The sequence below is a fragment of the Nerophis lumbriciformis genome, linkage group LG10, assembly GCF_033978685.3.
Source record: "Nerophis lumbriciformis linkage group LG10, RoL_Nlum_v2.1, whole genome shotgun sequence".
Classification (NCBI taxonomy): domain Eukaryota; kingdom Metazoa; phylum Chordata; class Actinopteri; order Syngnathiformes; family Syngnathidae; genus Nerophis; species Nerophis lumbriciformis.
The window spans coordinates 35,870,402-35,893,928 of record NC_084557.2 but is presented as its reverse complement, the minus strand read 5'-3'; the positions used below and the strand labels follow the sequence as shown (position 1 = coordinate 35,893,928).

General features: G+C 39.7%; 1 protein-coding gene across 1 annotated transcript; it reads right to left on the bottom strand.

The window, feature by feature from the left end:
- Window positions 1-23,307, bottom strand: LOC133612106 (protogenin B-like). The gene is made up of 19 exons (XM_061969278.2): window positions 23,241-23,307; window positions 22,322-22,621; window positions 19,538-19,682; window positions 18,929-19,062; window positions 18,554-18,850; window positions 18,274-18,433; window positions 17,949-18,196; window positions 15,742-15,906; window positions 15,236-15,541; window positions 14,290-14,475; window positions 12,069-12,164; window positions 11,802-11,988; window positions 11,588-11,715; window positions 6,630-6,800; window positions 6,275-6,457; window positions 4,620-4,743; window positions 4,409-4,535; window positions 4,236-4,343; window positions 1-1,919 (listed from the first exon to the last, which is right to left on the bottom strand). The coding sequence occupies exons 1-19, from the start codon at window positions 23,305-23,307 to the stop codon at window positions 1,554-1,556; spliced, it is 3,498 nt and encodes a 1,165-aa protein (XP_061825262.2). The 3' UTR covers window positions 1-1,553.
- Window positions 23,308-23,527: the final 220 nt, after the last annotated feature.

The window sequence follows — 23,527 nt, the reverse complement described above, 5'->3', positions numbered from 1 at the left end:
GATCATCTTGAAAGTATCAAAAATTCCTTTGCAACACTCCAAACCATAACATTATTTGTCTTGTGCACACTTTGGAATAAATTGTGTATTTTGGCATTCAAAAGCATGAAAAGCAAAGAAAACATTATTTAAATTAGGACAGTTAAGACTACACACTATAAAGCTACATTTGGCACCTATAAGTCAAGTCAGCAAAAATGATCTGTGGCATCTAAGTTGTCGTTTCTAACACAGACAAACTCTGAGCATGACAGCAGCGATATTAACTTTGAGAAATGCCACACAGAAACTGCGACATGCTAATTAAAAATTTTGATCTCTCACAGATAAGAGATTGGTGGAAAAAAAAACTGTTTAAATTGCCTTTCTACTGATCAAACGGAAATCATAGCACATTTAAATGCAAATTGTGTAAATTAACCCAAAGAAAATGGCTAAATTTTAGACCTAAAGCTTCTTTGGTTTGGATAATTTCTATCATAAAGGTATAAAAATTGATTATGTTGCTGTTCACACATCGGGCTTCTTTTTTGATAGTCAGAATCCTTCATTGTCACACCTGGACACCAAAAACCAGGGCAGTGGGGGAGCAGTGATTAGAAGATGTGTGCACAAAAACACGTGACATCATCCATCACTGACAGGACACACCAGATCAATAGTGTCTTCCTCAACATGCCAAGGATCAACTGTAAAGCCACACCCATTTGAGGAAGCAGACAACTCTTTGGATAATAGCATCGGCGTCACCGCTGCACTTAGCAATGGTCTTGAAGGCAAACGGTACACAAGCCGCAGAGACTTGCCCTGAAACTTTCACCAGACTTAAGAAAGTTTACACTGAATAAAGCATTCCAACCACCATTAAGAGAGAAATGTACATCAATGGCACCGGACAGTATTTTTTTGGCACCCTTGTCATGCACATCCTTTACATTTTTGGTTCCTCATATCAAAAATTCTTTGGGTACAAATATTCCTGTCTTTGGATCGCCCTTTCAGTATTTAAGGCCATTTTAAAGCTTTTGAGTTCAGTGCACTGAAAATCTCCTCCATCTCAAACAACCCAAATAGTTTGACAGTATCTAATGCACTTGTTTTCGTTCCTCCACGACATGTACAAAAAAAGATAAGCAAATTAAAACTACTCTAACAGAAGTGAGACGATGTGGCGATGGCGTGGGGTTTCACACAAAGTAAAAATGATGGGATGGGGGAGGTAGTCACATAATAACAACAAATGAGGTAGACAATAATGTACCCTCTCAGGTCCAACACTACTAAATACAACGAAAACGTCTTTAAAACATTCATCATGAGTGAGCTTTGGTTTAGGACAGATGAGGCCACAAAGACCAACAGGTAGAAAAAAAAGGAAATGAAATATTGTAATCAACATTCACACAGAATCCTGAGGTAGATCTGAAGAAAATGCTCATTTCCATCCTTCACAGCAGCTGACTTCCTGTTCCTTTGTGCCGCAGGAAATAACCCATCGGCTCAACTCAGAAAGCGAACGAGGTAGAAACGGTCAATTCTCCACTAGTCGAGTGCTAGCTGCCGCCGGAGGCGCAGCAGGGTCGAGCGGAGTCAGGTGCGGGAAGATGGAAGGAACCACGTATTTGCTCGTTTTCCACTTGAAAAGACGGCTTCAACTCGGCACCATTGCACTGTCCAATGGACTCAGGTCTGGAGCTTTGGTTGGTAGACGCATTGCTCATCTCTTCGTTGCTTTCCTCGCTGGAGTAGTGGCCGGAGTCTCCCGTCTCTTGGCTGCCATCGCTGCCTTGAGAGCTCTCGGCATGGAAAGGTCCAAAAATGATCTCCCGGGACGATGGCGGCAGGGGCGCAGACCCTTGGTGCTCCACATACCTCAGAACAGTTTTGCCACTTTCATACAAGCTGACTCTCCCCTCAACCTAGATACAAGATATAATTATTATAAAATCCAAATGTTATCTTTTTAAAAGCAATATTGTATGACGTCACACGAGCTGCAGTGTTTACGGAAGCTCTAATTCTAGTAGGGCTCAGTCCTGGCACAATTTCAAGGATTTTGTGCAATCAAACTCAACATTTTCTAAACTGAGTTATTACACTGCAAAAAGTCAGTGTTCAAAAACAAGAAAAAAAATAAAAAATGAGGGGTATTTTATTTGAACTAAGCAAAATTATCTGCCAATAGAACAATAACATTTGGCTTGTCAAGACTTTCCAAAACAAGTAAAATTAGCTAACCTCAATGAACCCAATATACCTTAAAATAAGTATATTCTCACTAATAACAAGTGCACTTTTCTTGGTAGAAAAAAAAAAAAGAGAACTTTTTGCTCAATATGTTGAAAAATATTCCTAAATTAAGTAAATGCTAGTGCCATTATCTTGACATAATGATATGCGCTCGACATCATGATTTTTTTTTTCATGCTTGAAGTAAGAAAGTATTACTTTAAAAAAGTAGTTTTATACTTGTGAGTGTTGATGACACAGCTTTGCATCAGTTGATATTCTAGTTTCAAGCATATTTTACTCAATATAGGTCATCAAATCTCAGCAACAAACTGTAATATCTTACTGAGATCATTTAGGACCAAAACCCTTAAAACAAGTAAAAGACTAACATACAATCTGCTTAGTGAGAATACTTATCTTATCAGACAGAAAATAAGGAAATATCACCCTTATTTGAGATATTTAATCTTACTTAGATTTCAGTTTTTGCAGTGTACATGTAGAAGACTAAGAACGAAGAGGGCAAGCATTTTGGCTCTCGCAGTTTGTGGGACATTTGCTTCGACGTCTGCTCTGAGGGGTGCGTGACGTGAGTTCCTAAATATTATTTTTGCTTGTTTCCTGCTCATTTCTTAACTATTTCTTTTTGCAACAGTCTATTTTGGCAAATAATTAATGAATTATGACGTTTATCGCTTTTTGATTATGTGTTGGTCGGATGAATGCGACCCTCCATCCATCCATCCATCCATTTTCTACCGCTTGTCCCTGTCGGGTTTGTGGGGTGCTCGAGTCTATCCCAGCTGCACTCGGGCGGAAGGCATTACACTTGCCACCTCCGATCATTCAAAATGCAGTCGCACCGGACACATCTGAGTTATATCCACATACTACATATCCCACTTAAATATATGCTATACTATAATATACTACTTAAATCACCAAATGATTCCCGAGCGTGGCGCACTCTGCTGCTCACTGCTCCCCTCACCTCCCAGGGGGTGAACATGGGGATGGGTCAAATGCAGAGGACACATTTCACCACACTTAGTGTGTGTGTGACTATCATTGGAACTTTAACTTTAACTTTAACTTAAAGAGGCCTTAAAAATTACATGAAAACATCTGATACAGGTCAATTTTTAGTACGCGATATGCATTATTTATTACCAATTTTTTTCCCCATTACATTTTACTTCTGTTACTGTATGTAAAAACATGCACTGTAACCATATGTCTGTCTATCTATCTATGAAGATGTTAAATATTCATTTATCTATGAAGATGTTAAATGTTCATTTATCTATTTCAGTCGTCGTGTACCGTATTTTTCGGACTATAAGTCGGGTGCGACTTATACTCCGGAGCGACTTATGTGTGAAATTATTAACACATTACCGTAAAATATCAAATAATATTATTTAGCTCATTCACGTAAGAGACTAGACGTATAAGATTTCATGGGATTTAGCAATTAGGAGTGACAGATTGTTTGGTAAACGTATAGCATGTTCTATATGTTATAGTTATTTGAATGACTCTTACCATAATATGTTACGTTAACATACCAGGCACGTTCTCAGTTGGTTATTTATGCGTCATATAAAGTACACTTATTCAGCCTGTTGTTCACTATTCTTTATTTATTTTAAATTGCCTTTCAAATGTCTATTCTTGGTGTTGGGTTTTATCAAATAAATTTCCCCCAAAAATGCGACTTATATATGTTTTTTTCCTTTTTATTATGCATTTTCGGCCAGTGCGACTTATACTCCGAAAAATACGGTGTTCTGTGTGTAAAACTGTAATTATTCTCTATGCAAAGTGTTTCGTGTTAACATTTTTTGGTGGCTGGATCACTGGATTTATATTTTTTCATATATGAAAGATTGTTCCGGCTTTTTAAACGATTCGGTTTTCAACAGACCCTTTGGAATGGATTAATAATAAATACTGAGGTACCAATGTAGCATAATATGGGATAGCTAACATGCCTTACTTACATCATTCTCAATAGGAGTGCTGACATCTCTATTGAAGAGTAGCCACCTCTTGCTTTGGTTCTTGCTCATTGCAGGCCCCACACTCTTCATCACTATGTTTGAAGGACTCTGAAAGACACGTAAAAGTATACACCAAGGCTGCTCTTCGGCTGCTTGCTTTTTCCTTGTCTCACCTTGCTGTCTGTGAAGTGAGTGCTCATCATGGGGATGAGGGCCTCAGCGTTCTCAACATGGCGCTCACGATGCAAAGACAAACCCTCACCAGGAGGCTCAGTGATGGCCTTGTTGCTGGGAGATTTTCTAGACAAAATAAAACAGGATGACAGTTATTGATATTGAAAGTCATCTTGCAGGTTTTTTTTTGATGATTGCGACAATAAACACCTTGGTCTGCCTTTACTGATGAGGATCAAGGCACACATTACAATACAGGCCAGGGCGATGCTCACTCCAACAATGATCCCAGTCATGGATCTTTGGTCTATGTGGTACAGACCATCAGAGAAGGCTGGCAAATAAAACAGGGATTTAAACTACAGAACACCGACAACCATGATGAAATAATACAGCAATAAGGCTGCATTTACTTAAGCTTAGTGTCAGACTCATGATTGTTCATTTGTGTTTAAATTAAAGTGCAGATACTAATTAAAGGTTGATTATAATACTAAAATGAGAAAGTAACTAAAAAGTAGTGTGGTAGTGTGGCCACTACACATAAATGTCATAAGTATGCTGTAGTTTTTCAACCATAGAAATAATCAAGAAAATATTTTTCATCATTTGTTTCTCATTCATTTTCGATGTCCCATTTCCCACATAGAGTTGCAATCCAAATTATAAAGCCCTCATTGTAAATTATATTTATTTTCAAAATGTATGATCATGTCATAGCTTGCAATAAAAACAATAAAGCAAAAAAACTATTAAAATGTTCAAACTGCTGGAATCCTCACATAAAATATTTGTGTGGCAAAAAAAGCATTGGAATAATAGTCAAAACAAAACACATCCTGAACCATGACACCTTGCACACACTATATTGTACACACTTTGCATTGGGGTAATATTTGTAAGAACACCTTAAAAAACTTATATACATTACAAAAAAGAATAATAACGCTGGTGTAATTATATGTAAGTATCTATGCTGAATATTGTTGTATCAGGTGATTTTGTACTGTATTTTTGACCATGAATAAAATCATTATATCTGGGTGATGGTGCAGAACATTACAGCACCGTCGTCCCTTGTTTATCGCAGTTAATTGGTTCCAGTCATGACTGCGATAAATGAATTTCCACAAAGTAGGAATTCTTCTTTTTAAATCTAATATTTTCACAGCTACAGCATAAAAACCTGTTTACGACAGGTAATAGATATATTCTAATATTATGAGGGAAAATAGCACCCTTTAGTCACCTTTACACACTTTTAATTCAATATAATACAGCTTCCTGAGGCTGAACCAATCAGTGGCCACGATGCTGAACAGTGCGCTCTGATTGGTTTGGTCTCACTCTTGTGGACAATATTACTGTAGTATTGATATTTGTATTTATTTATTACTATTCATTTAGCCATTTAATGCTTGAAAATGCTTAATTTAGGACCCCGAATTTTTTAAATATTCTTTAAAAAATATTTTTTTAAAGTCTGCAATGTGATAAAGCCGCAATAGTTAAGGGGGGGGGGGGAGATTGCTTTGCTTCTTCTTGCTCCTTTTCGGACACATAATGTTTTTTTTAATGTTATTTTAATATGACTAATGTTTTGTTTGTGTTTTATTTTTATAAATTATGATATTGTATTGGAAATGCTACTTTTTTCTTCTTTGAATTGAGTAGATAAACAGTATTTTTGGTTTGTTGTGTCCGAAAAAAGAAGTAATACCGCAATAGAGTCAATTTTTTTCAGCGATCTATTGAAAGTGTTCATATTTTGCAAACATTTAGTCCACAATGGCGGTGAAATAAATTCACGTTTGCTTGCCAAATTTAAAACAAAACCCAATTAGATTAAATAATTTGGTACTTACCAACTGTATGCTGAAAGTGATCCGAGTGCCACGTGTTCTTGCTGTGTTGGGCATTTCCGCGCTTCATGGCCAGCTCGACAACATCTGAGAAGGGGCCATCTCCCACTTGGTTGGAGGCAGAGATCTTCACCATGTAGACGTTCCCTGGTTCTAGCTTCTCTAGAAGAGCCATTGTGTGACTTCCTGTATTGGGGAGAGGAAGCAAATAAAAAGTATACGGGATATTAAATACAACGAATGATGAAAAAATGTATTCAGATATGAGCATGTATCAAATTCATTCCTACAACGTCGTATTACCATAACACTATTATAAAAATCCAAACAATGTTTCTGCGTTTGCTGCCTGGCTCACCCTCTCTTTGAATTATTTGCCAGTGTCCAGACATCCAAGACCTCTGGGAAGCGTAAAGGATGGTGTAGTGTGTAATCATCACGTTGGGCTCTGTTAGCTCCTTCCAGGACACCAACGCCGTGTCTTCCTCAATCAGAGTTACTCGCACTCCTGTGGGCGGTCGCCTGGGCGCTGCAGACAAAGCCATTGTGATGATTTACAAAAAGGATATACGGTAAGACAGTGAGGATCGTTTCCCAAATGCTACAGTTGCGTGGTCATGTAAATGGAATTTTGGGTAAGTAATGCAAGTAGAAGAAAACATCACAAGTATACACTATAATGCGTGGGTCTCCAACATTTGTTCTTTTGAAAGCTCTATTGCTGTATCACTCGCCATACAGCAATAGATGATATCTGTCTATTACCTGACTGCTTCTATGTTAGCTACCTCTCTTTGTTTATATAGTATATTTTCTGCTGGATCTACTCTCTATTTTATGCTGCCCTTTTTTTCTTTTCTTTTTTTTTTTGCTGCATCTGTTACATATACTGTAATATTGTACATGGCAATTGGGATTTGTTATATATTGTATATATTATATAAAAAAATATAATATAATAATATAATATATCAATATATATTATATACTGTATATATAATATGTAAATATTACATATTTGTTATATTTTATATTGCTACTATGGTACATTTTTAGTCTACTTAATAGTCTAAGAATAGACTGGAATATAAAGACAATATAACATATCGTATTTTTCGGACTATAAGTCGCAGCTTTTTTCATAGTTTGGCCGGGGGTGCGACTTATACTCAGGAGCGACTTATGTGTGAAATTATTAACACATTACCGTAAAATATCAAATAATATTATTTAGCTCATTCACGTAAGAGACTAGACGTATAAGATTTCATGGGATTTAGCGATTAGGAGTGACAGATTGTTTGGTAAACGTATAACATGTTCTATATGTTATAGTTATTTGAATGACTCTTACCATAATATGTCACGTTAACATACCAGGCACGTTCTCAGTTGGTTATTTATGCGTCATATAACGTACACTTTTTCAGCCTGTTGTTCACTATTCTTTATTTATTTTAAATTGCCTTTCAAATGTCTATTCTTGGTGTTGGGTTTTATCAAATAAATTTCCCCCAAAAATGCGACTTATACTCCAGTGCGACTTATATATGTTTTTTTTCTTCTTTATTATGCATTTTCGATCCGCCCTCCTCGTACGTGACAATGCTGACACACCAACAGTTGTTATATTATCCTCCCTCTAGACCAAGGGTCCCCAAACTTTTTGACCCGGGGGCCGCATTGTGTTAAAAAAAATTGGCCAGGGGCCAGGCTATATATATATACATACATACATATATATATATATACAGTATATATATATATACACATACATACATATATATATATATATATATATATATATATGTATATATATATATATATATATATATACATACACACAGTATACATATATACACACATACACACATATATATATATATACACACATATAAATACATATGTATATATATATATATATACATATATCCATCCATCCATTTTCTACCGCTTATTCCCTTCGGGGTTGCGGGGGGCGCTGGAACCTATCTCAGCTACAATCGGGCGGAAGGCGGGGTACACCCTGGACAAGTCGCCACCTCATCGCAGGGCCAACACAGATAGACAGACAACATTCACACTCACATTCACACACTAGGGCCAATTTAGTGTTGCCAATCAACCTATCCCCAGGTGCATGTCTTTGGAGGTGGGAGGAAGCCGGAGTACCCGGAGGGAACCCACGGAGTCACGGGGAGAACATGCAAACTCCACACAGAAAGATCCCGAGGCCGGGATTGAACTCACGACTACTCAGGACCTTCGTATTGTGAGGCAGACGCCCTAACTTCTCTTCCACCGTGCTGCCCATATACATATACATATACATATATATATATATATAATCTGTCTCATTGCAGATTAGACAAACTGCCTTTTCCTCACACTGAACCAAAAAAAGTCACATGTCCTCTGATGTTTAAAAACTCTACACTCGGAGTCTACTTTACATTTCCCCAACGATTTCGCCATTTTTTCCCCTTGTGCACTAATTGACCGAAAGAGCGCGATGACGTCACGTTAACGATGGGAAAATGCAAAATATGAGTTGCCTAAACGGCTTGGAGACCCCGAGAGTAACAAGCAGTAGAACATGAATAGATGAATGGGCTAGAAATTAAAAAAAAAAAAATACAAAACTAAAAATGTTTTTTTTTACTCGGGACTACCCGTGGGCCAGATTTTGGACGCTGGTGGGCCGTATCTGGACCGCGGGCCGTAGTTTGGAGGCCCCGCTCTAGACTTTTATTTATCGACTTGTTCATTTCCTGCTAATATCTGCTAACTTTCTGCTATAACGTGGTTCCATCTGCACTTCATAAACGTTACTAAACACTTATTTCTTGGTGATGTTTAAAGTTAGCTGAGCTTAGCTAATAGAATGCCTGCTCTTGGCTTTTTCTTCTTAACACGTTAAGCCTCGTCCTCCAGTGATAATGATACTGTATTGGAGGTGATTATTATTAGTTTATGAGGAGAATGTCGTTGTGGCTCATGTAGCCCTTTGAGACACTTGTGATTAAGGGCTATATATCCATCCATCCATTTTCTACCGCTTGTCCCTTTTGGGGTCGCGGGGGGTGCTGGAGCCTATTTCAGCTGCATACGGGCGGAAGGCGGGGTACACCCTGGACAAGTCGTCACCTCATTGCAGGGCCAACACAGATAGACAGACAACATTCATACTCACATTCACACACTAGGGCCAATTTAGTGTTGTATATAAATAAATATAAATAAACTTTGATTAATTGATTGATTGATTAGGGGACTGGCTTCACACTGTGTATGGAGATACAAAATTAGCCAGAAGGGATTAGCGTTTGCGGTCGGTATCAAAGGCATTAATCGGCGATGGCTTCACATACTTAAAAAAAAAAGTCCAATAACGACCGTTATAAATCGGCACGTCCCTAATATTCATATGACTGACAACATTTAAATTGTACTTTGTTAAGAAATCTCCACTCAAACAGTGCAATCTTTGTGTTTGTGCTATTTTGTAGTAATTTGTCATTAAATATTAGGGCTGCGAATCTTTGGGTGTCCCACGATTCGATTCAATATCGATTCTTGGGGTCACGATTCAATTCAAAATCGATTTTTTTCGATTCAACGCAATTCTCGATTCAAAAACGATATTTTCCTGATTCTAAACGATTCTCTATTCATTCAATACATAGGATTTCAGCAGGATCTACCCCAGTCTGCTGACATGCAAGCAGAGTAGTAGATTTTTGTAAAAATCTTTTATAATTGTAAAGGACAATGTTTTATCAACTGATTGCAATAATGTAAATTTGTTTTAACTATTAAATGAACCAAAAATATGACTTATTTTATCTTTGTGAAAATATTGGACACAGTGTGTTGTCAAGCTTGTGTAAGCCACTGTGACACTATTGTTCTTTTTTTTTTTTTTTTTATAAATGTCTAATGATAATGTCAATGAGGGATTTTTAATCACTGCTATGTGGAAATTGTAACTAATATTGATACTGTTGTTGATAATATTAATTTTTGTTTCACTACTTTTGGTTTGTTCTGTGTCGTGTTTGTGTCTCCTCTCAATTGCTCTGTTTATTGCAGGTCTGAGTGTTGCTGGGTCGGGTTTGGTTTTGGAATTGGATTGCATTGATATGGTATTGCTGTGTATTGTTTTGTTGGATTGATTAATTAAAAAAAATAAAAAATAATAATAATAATTTTTAAAAATCGATCTACGTTCCCGGCAGCACGATGGAAGAGGGGTTAGTGCGTCTGCCTCACAATACGAAGGTAGTCGTGAGTTCAATCCCGGCCTCGGGATCTTTCTGTGTGGAGTTTGCATGTTCTCCCCGTGACTGCGTGGGTTCCCTCCGGGTACTCCGGCTTCCTCCCACTTCCAAAGACATGCACCTGGGGATAGGTTGATTGGCAACACTAAATTGGCCCTAGTGTGTGAATGTGAGTGTGAATGTTGTCTGTCTATCTGTGTTGGCCCTGCGATGAGGTGGCAACTTGTCCAGGGTGTACCCCGCCTTCCGCCCGATTGTAGCTGTGATAGGCTCCAGCGCCCCCCGAGACCCTGAAGGGAATAAGCGGTAGAAAATGGATGGATGGATGGATGGATCTACATTCCCATCCTCACTTATGGTCATGAGCTTTAGGTCATGACCGAAAGGACAAGATCACGCGTACAAGCGGCCGAAATGAGTTTCCTCCGCCGGGTGGCGGGGCTCTCCCTTAGAGATAGGGTGAGAAGTTCTGTCATCCGGGAGGAGCTCAAAGTAAAGCCGCTGCTCCTCCACATCGAGAGGAGCCAGATGAGGTGGTTCGGGCATCTGGTCAGGATGCCACCCGAACGCCTCCCTAGGGAGGTGTTTAGGGCACGTCCGACCGGTAGGAGGCCACGGGCAAGACCCAGGACACGTTGGGAAGACTATCTCTCCTGGCTGGCCTGGGAATGCCTCGGGATACCCCGGGAGGAGCTGGACGAAGTGGCTGGGGAGAGGGAAGTCTGGGCTTCCCTGCTCAAGCTGCTGCCCCCGCGACCCGACCTCGGATAAGCGGAAGAAGATGGATGGATGGATGGATGGAAATTTAAAAAAAAAATCGATTTTTAAAAAATGAGAATCGATTTTGAATCGCACAACGTGAGAATCGCGATTCGAATTTGAATCAATTTTTTCCCACACCCCTATTAAATATGTCTGAATTGAACAGTTATAAAAATGCTGAGAGTTTAATCCAATATTATTTTTGAGCCTCTCAAAATCAGCTGGTGAGCTACTGGTTGTAGACACCAGCCATAATGTATAACAAATTGCTCACCTGCTGGTAGTGTGCGATGATAAACAACGGCGCTCCAAGGACTTGACATCTGATCCACATGGAGACGCACCACAAACTCATAGCGGGTATTTGGATCTAAATGTTGCACGGTCACATTCTCTTTGGTACTGTGGAAAACAAACAACATTCTTAACCAAGCGTACAACAGTGCACAAATACTTACAGTATCCGAGATTTTGGATGGTTATTTTACGTTTGCAAGTAGCGTAAAGTAGAAGCGTTGTGCGTTCCCACGATCGTGTAGCGGACAGTGTAGCTGACAGCCTTCCCTGGGGAGAAAGTAGGACGCTTCCAACGCAAGGAAACTTCAGAAGAATTGGTGGCCGAAACAGTCACATGATGTGGAGGTGAAGGGGTTGCTGCCATTTGGTCCCTAGCAGCTGTATAATAAAGGCAAGAAAAAACATACACATCAGGTTGAGTCATGAAAAGCATAAATACAAACTTGTAATGTACTTACACACACATCCAGGAGTACTGATGGCTTGCTCCGTCTCGTAGCCATCTCCAGCTTGACTGAAAGCCAGGATCTTCACGCGATATCTTCTCCTCGGATCTGGGACACATTTTTCATTAGTCCATGTCGCAACTAACAAAAGCCTTAGAAATAATTCTCATGATTGGATGGTTTGGGATCAAAAACTCCGGGAGATTAACATACCAGCATGGAGTGAAGCAAATATAGCAGCACACATTTCACAGAAGACAAACATAAATGCATTAAGAATAACAACAGGGGTTGAAGTGTGCGGGTCATAACCCCCGCACACCCCCCACCAATGCACAGTCTTCTGTGTCACCCCAACCTCTAATTTATCATGTGTTGTCACGTGACACGTGACGGGAAGGATCAACCAGGCGCCCAAAAATTGTTGAAAAAAAAATCAATAGTGAATATGTCTTTAAACAAATAATATTACAGTATAACATAAAACAAAATGACATTTGAAAAGAAATCAAACATTATGAGTAAAAATGCAAGCATTTATAACAATATAAATGATAAGGATGAAAACTATGTTTATTCTTGTTTTGTTTTCTTCATGATGCTTCTTCCTACTCCTATTCAAACATGAATTGTGTAAGTTCCTTATATGTAAATTGCTAAGCATGTCTGAAACAAATAAACCAGACAATAACAATCATAAGCGTCAAATAAACAACTCAACATTTTTGAATGGTGCTTTGGAATAGAAACTAAAAGCATTAGTGAGACTATAAGGTGAAATTACACATTTTATGTTTCAACCTAAATAGCTGCCATTGCCTCAGCTCCTAAATCAGGACATTTTTAGGGAGTGTTAAGATTAGTTTTATGCCTCCGATGTGAAAGGTCAGCCTATGGGTATTGACCACCAAGGTGGGGTGTCCAGACCTTGTTGTGGGGGGCTGGGCCTCGGTTGCAGCCTTCAGCTGCTGGGAGCTGAGGCCCATGGGACCAGGGGGGGGGGGGGGGGGGTTGACTTGGGTCATCGGGTCAGGCCAAGATAGAACAGACGGAATCTGGGAGCAGGACTTTGGGATAGGAGAGGGGCCCCTTTTGTTCCTTGTTTTGTTCCTCCCTGTCTTTCAACTTGGAGGCAACGTGGCTCCAAAGCAAAATGTTGTTCGCAAGGCTGATTATCAATCTTTTTCTTTTTCATTACTAATAGAAGCCAAGAGACTTGAACTTGAAGCTTAAATTCAAATTGTAAGTTTAAATGTCAGATGCCCTGTTTCTATTTCAGCATAATGACAGTTACATTTGGATTTTTTTGAGTTGAGTTAAGTTTGTGTTTATTTCGAACGCGCATGCATACAACATGATACATCACAATTTCCAGTTTCTCTATTCAACATGTTCGAAAAGGAGTAGGAAGAAGCAGAGCTTATATAATACTACCCCTTTTCCTTCACATAGCAGTTGCTAAAACTTTTGTTCACTTCCTGTTCTCAATTTATTCACAATATACTCCATAAGTAATAACAATTAAAAAAAACAAAAACAATAATAATTAGTGAAGTAAGTTATGTTTCATATGGTGAGATAAGTAAGATTATCTAGAAAATGAATGGATGGATGAAATAAATTCAGAATGGTTCTTCTTCTTTGTACTTTGTAAACACTTTAAGAGTTTCTTGAAGTAGATTATATTAGTACATTGTTTGATTTATTTGCTTAATCCATTCCATAATTTAATTCCACATACTGATATACAGAAGATCTTAAGTGTTGTACGTGCGTACAAATGTTTTAAATTAAAATTTTCACATTTTAGTCATGTACAACACAAGCAAACATTGCAGGCAGTGGACTAATCCAAGACTGCTGTCCCATGGTTAGAGGTCAGCAGTCTTGTCCGGTTAAGGCCAATCCCGAGGGTCTGTTTTGTGTGTTTCGCGGTCCAGCGAAAGAGAAGGGGGGAGGATCTGGTAAGGCCATTCCAGCCCAGGACGCCACACAATAGCCAGGGGTAATTATGCAAGTCACTGGATGGGAAACGGTGGTGGGAGGGACATCTGGACCCTGACCTATAACCTAGGAGGCTGATCCCACTCAATACTGCAGGCAAACTGGAGAGGTCAGCCCACATTGATCTAGGTCCAGGGTGGAAATGCAAATGCGGCGACCAACTGCCCACTGATTTTTTAATTAAATCCTCGGCAGACGTATGTTAATGTTATCATCTGTCCTATCTTACCAAGGCCACTGATGGTGTAGGTGTTGGTCTGAGCCTGCAGCTGGATGACGGGCTGCTCCGGTTGGCTCTCCTCATTGTAACACAGGCGGAAGCCGAGGACAGCCTCAAACTCGAGGGCGCTTTGCCAGCGTGCCACAATGGAGGTGCAGTTAAGCGGCTCAAGTTGGAGAATAGGAGCTGAGGGCACTGAAAGGGGGAAAGAGAGCAGGCATGAGATCAATACACTTTCACAATTGGAATATCACAAAAGAAACCTTTGAACACATCACAACATCAGGATGCTTACAATGACACGTTCAAACTATTTTAGGTGTATTTTCTAAACACAATGGCATCAATAAGTTGATCATTTATCAGCAAACTAGTAGCAATATGTAGGCCAACCCATAGCAGAGAAAACAAGCTGGGCAGAAGACACCAAGATGTGAAAAAAAAGGCTATTCTTTCCCCCGCACAGACGCCTGAGGCCCTCTCTTTACGACCCGTGACTGAGGCGACTCTTACATCACTGACAGCGGAGGCCAAAGGTTCCTGAATAATCAACACAAAAGGCTGCAGGACAATACTACAAGGCTAAAAGAACAAACTTTGGACATGAGACGGCCCTAATGCAGCAGCGAAAAAGTACCTTTGCCACAACTGTAATACTTAACATAACATAATTAGGGCTGAAGAAGTAACAGACGCAGAACTCTTAGAGTTTTCTCTTCTATCCAAGATCGGGCCCCTTAATTTCCATACAAGCTTGTTTATCTTAGACATCAGCAGTGCATCACTTAAGTGTGGAAGAACTTTCGAGACCTGACCTCAACCCCCTCAAAAAGTTTCATGATAAACAAGAACAGAGCTTGTGAGCTTCACAAACATCAGTCACCTCTCAACTAAAATGATTTTCAAGGTCAACCTTTTAGATGCACCTATGTATTATAACTTCCTGCTTGTTTACCTTTGCGACTGGAGGTCTTAGGTATACGGTGGGACGTCCACGCTGAAGGCTCACACCAGCCCACACGGGTGGCCGCGGCCATACGGAACAAGTAGATGGTGTCGGGCTGGAGGCCCTCCAAAACGTACCCGGTGCTGTTCTGAGGTAGCTCCACCGAAATGACCGCACTGTCGGCAGCTGTGCGGTACGACAGCCTGTATGCTGACACCCGCCCGCGGCTCAGTTTGGAGGGAAGCTGTTGCCAGCTCACCTGGATATCTGTCCAATTGTGGCTTATCAAACGTAGCTCAGGTGTACGCAGGGGCACTGAAAAAAGAAAACATAAGGGTGTATTGTACTAAGCCAGAAAAGTTCAACTAGAAAAACATTGCAGCAGCGGTAAAAGGCAAAGCCCTTAACCACTGTTTCCACTCAAAAGGTGCTGTGTACACAAAGGATTTACATTCACCTTAGCTAAACTGCCAGAGTGATTTACTGCTAGGAATGCGGGGACTCTCAGAGCTTACCATCCTCCAGGGTGTGTTGACTGACTTGATCGGACATACGACTGGCTCCCATTGGCATGTAAGCCACAATGTAGAAGGTGTAGTTTCGAGCCGGCTCAAGCTCATCGATGATATAACTGGTTGTGTCGTTGCCGATAACAACTTGGTACTCCTCGTTGTTCAGACCTGCAATGCAGCGGATCAGAGAACGGGTTAGGAAATAAGTTAGCAGGAGCGTGAGAGGACAAGGCGTCTTTGAAAGCAATACAAAGCTGATGCTAATTACTCATTAGGGATGTACTGATTGATCGGCCACCGATCAGTACTGACCGAGTTTCAATGCCAATCAGAAACGCTGATCCCCTCAGGCTGATACTGTAGTTATCTTTAGTCGCTCGGCTGACAAGCAGCTAGCAGCAAATTATGTGTCTCCATAAACAGTGTAAAGCCGCTCCCCTAAGTTAATAATAATCACCTCCATTGTGGCAAATATACTGAATGTCTTAGTATCTTAAGTATCATTATCAAGTATCAATATCACTAGAGAATGAGGGCAAACATGTTACAAACCAAGAGCAAGCCAGGGAACAGGCATGCTAATAGCTAAGATAACCACTAAGCTAACTGGAAACAACATCACAAAATAATTGCTTAGTAAAGTTTAGGAAGTGGGTAGCTGAGATAGGCTCCAGCGCCCCCGCGACCCCGAAGGGAATAAGCGGTAGAAAATGGATGGATGGATGGAGTTTAGGAAGTGTAGATGGAAGCACATTACAACAGAAAGTAAGCAGGTATTACCAGGAAATTGACAAGTTGATTAATAAGCATAGTCTCTTTCTGTTTGTGTGTCAGCTTTGTCACAGCCATTACATGACATGTATGAGAAGGCTCAATCCACAAAATGGTGATGTCGATACCAAGGATAGTATCAATATATGATCAATACTACAGTGATTACATTAATATTTTTATTTTCTCAAATGTATATATACAGTACAGGCCAAAGGTTTGGACACACCTTCTCATTCAATGGTTTTCTTTATTTTCATGACTATTTACATTGTAGATTGTCACTGAAGGCATCAAAACTATGAATGAACACATGTGGAGTTATGTACTTAACAAAAAAAGGTGAAATAACTGAAAACATGTTTTATATTCTAGTTTCTTCCTTATAGCCACCCTTTGCTCTGATTACTGTTTCGCACACTCTTGGCATTCTCTCGATGAGCTTCAAGAGGTAGTCACCTGAAAGGGTTTTCACTTCACAGGTGTCATAGTAAATAGTCATGAAAATAAAGAAAACGCATTGAAATGAGAAGGTGTGTCCAAACTTTTGCCCTGTACTGTATATATATATATATATATATATATATATATATATATATATATATATATATATATATATACCGGTATATATATATATATATATATATACATATATATATATATATATATTGTTAACCTTTACAAACTCAAGTGTTAGTTCCCTAGACACAGGAAGAATTTGACGGCAAAACCAAATGGTTTAAGTGAGTAGTAGATAGTAATTTGTGTTTTTGTTGAGTTTTTTTGTATGTAATAAAAGAAAATAAGGAATTACTTTAAATATTGTGTTGATATTGTTAAGCTGTCAATAGCACTCACCATAAATAAATGGAAAAATGTACAGTTAATGCATGTGATCGGAGCTTTCTCCTGGATAGTTGGTATCCTAATCGGCAGCATAAAACTCTGATCGGAACATCCCTAGTAATTTTCTCTTTATTGTATGCAACAAACTATCAGGCATATTTAAGCTAAATAAAAATTAGTGGTCACTTAATTACTTAAAGCCCAAATCTAAGAGCTGTGATGAAAAAAAGGACAAATGATAGAAGTAATAATGATTTCAGTTGAAATTGAGACTGTCAAATAAACATAATTTTACCAATAGCTTTATTATTGTCTCCAGTTGTTTTAACTTAAAAAAAGTGGACAAAATAGCATATATGTATATAATTACTATAGTTAAATCTTTGACTGATACATTATGAAAACATCCTTTCCAATTAGTAAGCTTTCAAAAAAGGTATCCTGTTTCTTTAAGAGAGAATATGTTCCTAAGTTTATTGTTAGGTAAAGTTGCTATTTCTATGCACTCCTTGATCTTTGCTCTGTGCAGCAACAGCAAATTAACACACCGAGGACATCATTGACAGCACAAAACAGTGAGGAAAAGGTCTCACCTTCAGCCTTCATGTAATGAATGGAGTAGGCTATGACTCTTTCAGCCTTGTAGAGAGGCCTCTCCCACGCCAGCAAGATGGCCGAGCTTGAGATGGTCTCTGCGTGGATGTTCCTAGGAGCACTGGGCCTGTCTTCTGACATCACAACAATGAGGCGAGCTAAGGACAGCACTGAGCCCTGTTCACTCTCCGCCATGCACTGATAGATGGCGTCGTCTTCAGGAATGATCTGAGTAATCACCAATTTACTGGTGAAATGTGGAAAAACATGATCAGTACATGTCAGCTTATATGAACACGTTTGTGTTTTGTCCACAATTAATACCTGTTGTACATCTTAATGCGTCCATTTAAGTGAACCGCTTCTCCGTTTTTTAGCCAGTTGATGCGAGGAGTGGGCACTCCTTCTGCTTGGCACATGAAGCGGGCAGTACCAGCCCTTGGACGGGTCTGGCTCTCAGGCCTCTCGACAATAGATGGTGGCACTGAAAACGCGATATAAAAGAAAATGGTTGCGATAAACAAATAATGGGTGCCATGTTATTTGCAAATTACGTTAAAATGTTATTGATAAAGGCGTTAAAATACTTAAGAGTGTATTGTACCTTGAACTGTGAGGTTGGCAGCGGCTATGGTGTAATTGCGGGTTCCAGGGGTGGTGGCCCTGCAGAGGTAGACTCCACTGTGCTTGGAGTTGACGTCGGTAATAATCAAGTTCCCATTACCCAACACTTTGGCTTTATACACGTCAATGGGTTTACTATCAGCACGGCTCCAAGAGATAATGGGCCAGGGGTTTCCAGTGGCTAAGCACTCTAGCACCACAGTTTGGTGGAGAGAAACGGTCAAGTTTTGAGGTCCAGCTATGATTCTTGGTCTCCTACGGATTTCAGCACCCGCATCTTTTACAAAGGGAAGGCAAATACTAGAAATCAGTAAACTGCTCCCAAAATAGTAGTAGTAAAACAATGAATTCCCACCTTGAATGAATGTCAGCTTTGCCTCTCGACTCTTCAGTCGGCTGCCAATGTTAGTTGCGACACATCGATAACGTCCAGCATCCTTCAGCTGTACACTATGGATCTGAAGAACTCCATTGGGCAAAACAGTGATTCTATGCACAAACAAAAGTAACACTAAGGTCAAACTTGTGGGTTAGAATGTGTAATGCTGCTTAAACACACATTATAATATTTGAAGTCTTTGTTTTCGACACTATATGGACCAAATTCTTAGGGTATTGAATCGATCGCGGATGGACTGTTTGGTTTGTTGTAGAAGACGTTTCACCTCTCATCCAAGAAGGCTTCATCAGTTCCAAGTCTATGAGCATGAATTGATGAAGCCTACATGGATGACAAACAAAACATCTTCTAAGACAAACCAAACAGTCCAGTTGCGATTGAATGCCCTGACAATACAATGACTTGGATGAATGAAAACATCCATAGATATATGGACCAAAACATTAAGAGGCACCTTAATCAAGCATGGGTTATGTTAGAGGTGACTTCCTGTATGCATAATGGTCAGGTGTTGTAATACTTGTACATAAAGGTTGTTAAGGGCTCTCCGTTGATATAAGTTACCTGTCTGTCTGAAGAGGTAATGTGCTTTGGTTGAACTCCCAGGTGACTGTGGCAGGAGGTCTGGAGGTGACTACACATGAGAATCGGGCAACCGAGCCCTCAGTCACCTCCATAGGCAATGGGTGCAACACAAACTCTGAAATACCTGCAGGAAAATTCAACGGATTTTACACTTGAATATTATACAACATGCAAAGCCTTGGTTTTGATGGTGTTCGTGATAAGTGATCTATAGTATGTGACATGTGGCTGTTATAATCTTGCTGCTGTCCCCTGTGCTGAGCAGCTGGCCCAATCAGTGGATCAATTGAAGTTATGGATCAAAACGAATCAATGGATGAATAACATCACCTAATTAACGGTTAAGCAAACATGGCAGTAATGAATAATAAATATATGATTACTTTTAATTGGCTAATATTTGAATCAATTTGGATTGTACTCAGTCCCTCATAATTTCTAACACGTACACACACCACCCCTAATCTGCATTTATATGAAAGGCCCTCTTTAAGTATTACCAGTGACCTTCACTCATTAGGGTGATAACTCTTTCCCTCCCCCCCCACACTAACAGGAAACAAGTCAATATTGTGTTAAAGCAAATCAATATCCCCTTCTCCCCACTGAAACTTCCACATTGGAACCCACAGCTTTGGGAAGTCCAAGAGCAATTTTGTCATTTACAACCTCATCTCATCTATAATGCAGAGAGAGAAGCTTGTTTAAATGACGTATATATGTGGCAGATCACCTAAAATTAGCTTCATGCTGGTAAGTTGTTCCTATTTATTCTAAAGGAAGTGTCTGTGAGTTAGATGACCTTACGATAAAAAGCAACTTGTCACTAGCAGTATATTTTGGACTTGAGTGTCAATGTTGCATCGCTTTACAAATAAGTTGTTGTCTCTTCATGCAAACACAGCATCGGTGATGTAGATGATGGGCGGTGACCCGAGCACACTGATCTGCTAATATGGTTGCCTCTGTTGTAAGAAGCGAATCAATGTCTGGGTCAAACCGCACAAAGGTTTCCCTAAAAAGGTCAAAGTTGACTTCAAGCCCATGCCCATTGAATTACATCCAGACCTGCATTATTGCCTAAAATTTGTAGAAAAAATGTTACCTGCATCTTATTAATAAGTTTCTTGCAGTGGATCTTAAAAACATACCCTTTATTTTATTCACATTTAAACATTCTGGCAGTAGATCAATTTTTTTAATTTAATTTAACAAAAGTGTTCATCTACGAAGACAATGGGGGGAAAAAACCCTATTCCTGGATGTTTTTAGAAGGCCAACACCAGTGAGTGCCATTTTAAACATGTTCATTCAAAAGTGAAACTAGCCCAGGTTTCAACAAAAGGCTTCTTCTGCCTGACATGGCAACACGGGGGTCGCCCCAGTGAAAGGGATCGTGTCCTGGGAGCGAGAGCAGGAGGCCATCCCAGTCACATCAGGGCTGTGACATCACAAAGCCCTTCCCTGTTGACCTCTGAACCCCAGGACCTCTGGACAGAAGGAGAGCGAGAGAGAGAGAGGCCCATCCTCCAACTCCACGCCTACAGATGACCAAAACCTTTAACCTCTTCCCTCACAAAAGACTGGACTAGACTTGGACTTTTGGGAGGGAGAGGTTTTGTGGTCTTTTTTTTGTTTTTTTTTTTTTAGAAATACAGTCATCCCTCGCCACATCACACTTTAGTGGGCAGGTTTCTTTTTCGTATATTCTATGATTTTATTTTTTTTGCCCTAAATTAAGCATTTTCAAGCATAAAATTCCTAAATGAACAACAAATTGACCACTAAATGAGACCAAACCAATCAGATCATGCTGTTCAGTATTGTGGCCACTGATTGGCTCAACCTCAGAGAGCATTACTATATTGGATTAAAAGAGTGTAAAGGTGACACAGGGTGTTATTTCATGTCTAAATGGCTCTCATAATGTAGAAGGTAGCAAAAGGTTTTTTAATGCTCTCTAGTTATGAAAATATTCAATTGATATTTAATGGTTCCTACTTTGCGGCAATTAATTTATTGCGCTAAACGAGGGATTACTGTTGTAATAAGTACTAATTCTATTTAATAGACTTGACCACATCCATAACTAAACCGTATAGTAAATGTTTAGATAGACAAATCCTTTCCTGTAAAATTCCATCCATCCATTTTCTACCGCTTGTCCCTCTTGCATCACCGAAAATTGAAGTAAAGAGTTCCTCTAAACTTACTGTTCACACTGTCAAGATCAGTGTATTTTCCTGACACTATAGTGAGAGAGATATACCGCACTGAGACCAATGAGCAGCAGCATGCATGGTGGATCAGGCCCGCTGAATAGACACATCTGCCCTGTCCACTGATATCTGCACAAACAAATGCGCTCAAAAACCTAGCCTTTTCTTCTGGGTCAGTCAGGGGCACTCCAAACAAAGCCTAAAAGGCAAACGGCCTTTTCAGAAATTCCTCTGTGTAGCGGACCATTCAGCAATTACACTGAGCTGCAGTCATAGGGACAATGCAATGATCCAAAGAGAGCTCAGGCTGATTTTCTATTTTTTGGGGTAATTGTCTTAAAATTCTGAACACCTCTGTTTGACATGAGCACCTAGACTTTAGTGGTTTGTCGTTAATACAGACGGAAAAGGGGTGGAGTACATCTGCTTCCCATCTCCAGGTTAATAACCCATGAACTTGCCATCCTGATGTATGATACCACTAACTGGATACTGCCAGTAAGTTCAAACCAAGATCTTTGGATGTGTTGTGGCCCATACTTACTTGCGATAGTCAGGCGTGATCTTTGGCTAAGGATAGCTCCAAACTTGTTCTCGGAGAGGCACTGGTAGAATCCTTCATCCGACTCCTCCTTGGTATGCTTTATCTTTGGTATGTACAAGGAGCCGTTGGGCAAAAACTGGTAGTGCTCGCTGTCCGTTAAGCGAATGCCGTTTTTTAGCCACTTGATGGTGACCGGAGGCTGACCGTGAGCTTGACAGTCCAAGACGGTGGGGTCCTTTGGTAAAACGGTCACATCACTGGGCTCGGTGATGAAGGATAACTCGCTAAAACACAAAACATCTGGAAGACGAGAATTGTAGAATTAGGAACAGATCAGTGGTGCTTCAAAAAAATAAGCCTAATTACACTAACACAATGCAACAGTTATTTGAAGTATTTGAATATCAAAACGAGTAGATGCAAACTATGCACTGCATTAACGAATCTATCGAAAAATACAATTAACGAATAATAATAAGTTAATAAGTTGTAAAGTTGGCTTTTCTTTCATGAAAAGACAAGAAAAACAGGTAGAATCCCCTTGTGTGGGATTAATAAAGAAAGTCTTCACAAATCACAATAAAAAACTATATGTCCAAAAAAGAAAGTAACAACATAGCATACATTCAGCATTCAGTTTTGATTTCTTATTCTAATTCACATACAAATATGTTATTAATATCGAAATGTAACTAATGCTATCGTCTTAAGATGCATACAATACATAATGGTGTCTTTTCCCATATCCACTTTTTGTATAGTATAGGTATTGCAGTAGAAGTAGAAAACAACAGTAAAGTTTTTGTTATGCAGTATCTTCATCAACAAAAAGCAATGATTATCAGCAAGCTTGCCTTCATAACATGTATTCGCATCTATAGTTAACATGATTTCCAAACAGCAAGAAGAAGGCACTTACTTGGTGAAAGCAGAGAAAAAAAACAAAACAGCCAAAGATGGCAGACTTTCATCTTAAACTTCGCCATTTATCCAGAATGCAGTCTCATTTTCCCCACACAGAGAACCTCCGAGCTCCTGTGTGTGTGTCTGCTCAGAGGTCCCCCAAAACACTACTGCCTGCAGCGGAGCAACACCCGCGGCTCTACTGGGGTGCAGAGGGGCCCCCCACCCACTCTCTCTCCTTCACGCATGCGCAGACAACGCATGTCACAAAAGCAGAGCTTATTAATACACACGTGTTGGGAG

Excerpts from the sequence above, each read along its gene's own strand:
- LOC133612106 (XM_061969278.2), bottom strand. The coding sequence starts at position 23,307 with ATGGCGAAGTTTAAGATGAAAGTCTGCCATCTTTGGCTGTTTTGTTTT. Across the intron at positions 19,683-22,321 it reads ATCACGCCTGACTATCGCAA|GTATTTCAGAGTTTGTGTTG; the intron begins GTAAGTATGGGC and ends ATTTTCCTGCAG. Across the intron at positions 4,744-6,274 it reads TCACTTTCAGCATACAGTTG|CCTTCTCTGATGGTCTGTAC; the intron begins GTAAGTACCAAA and ends TTTATTTGCCAG.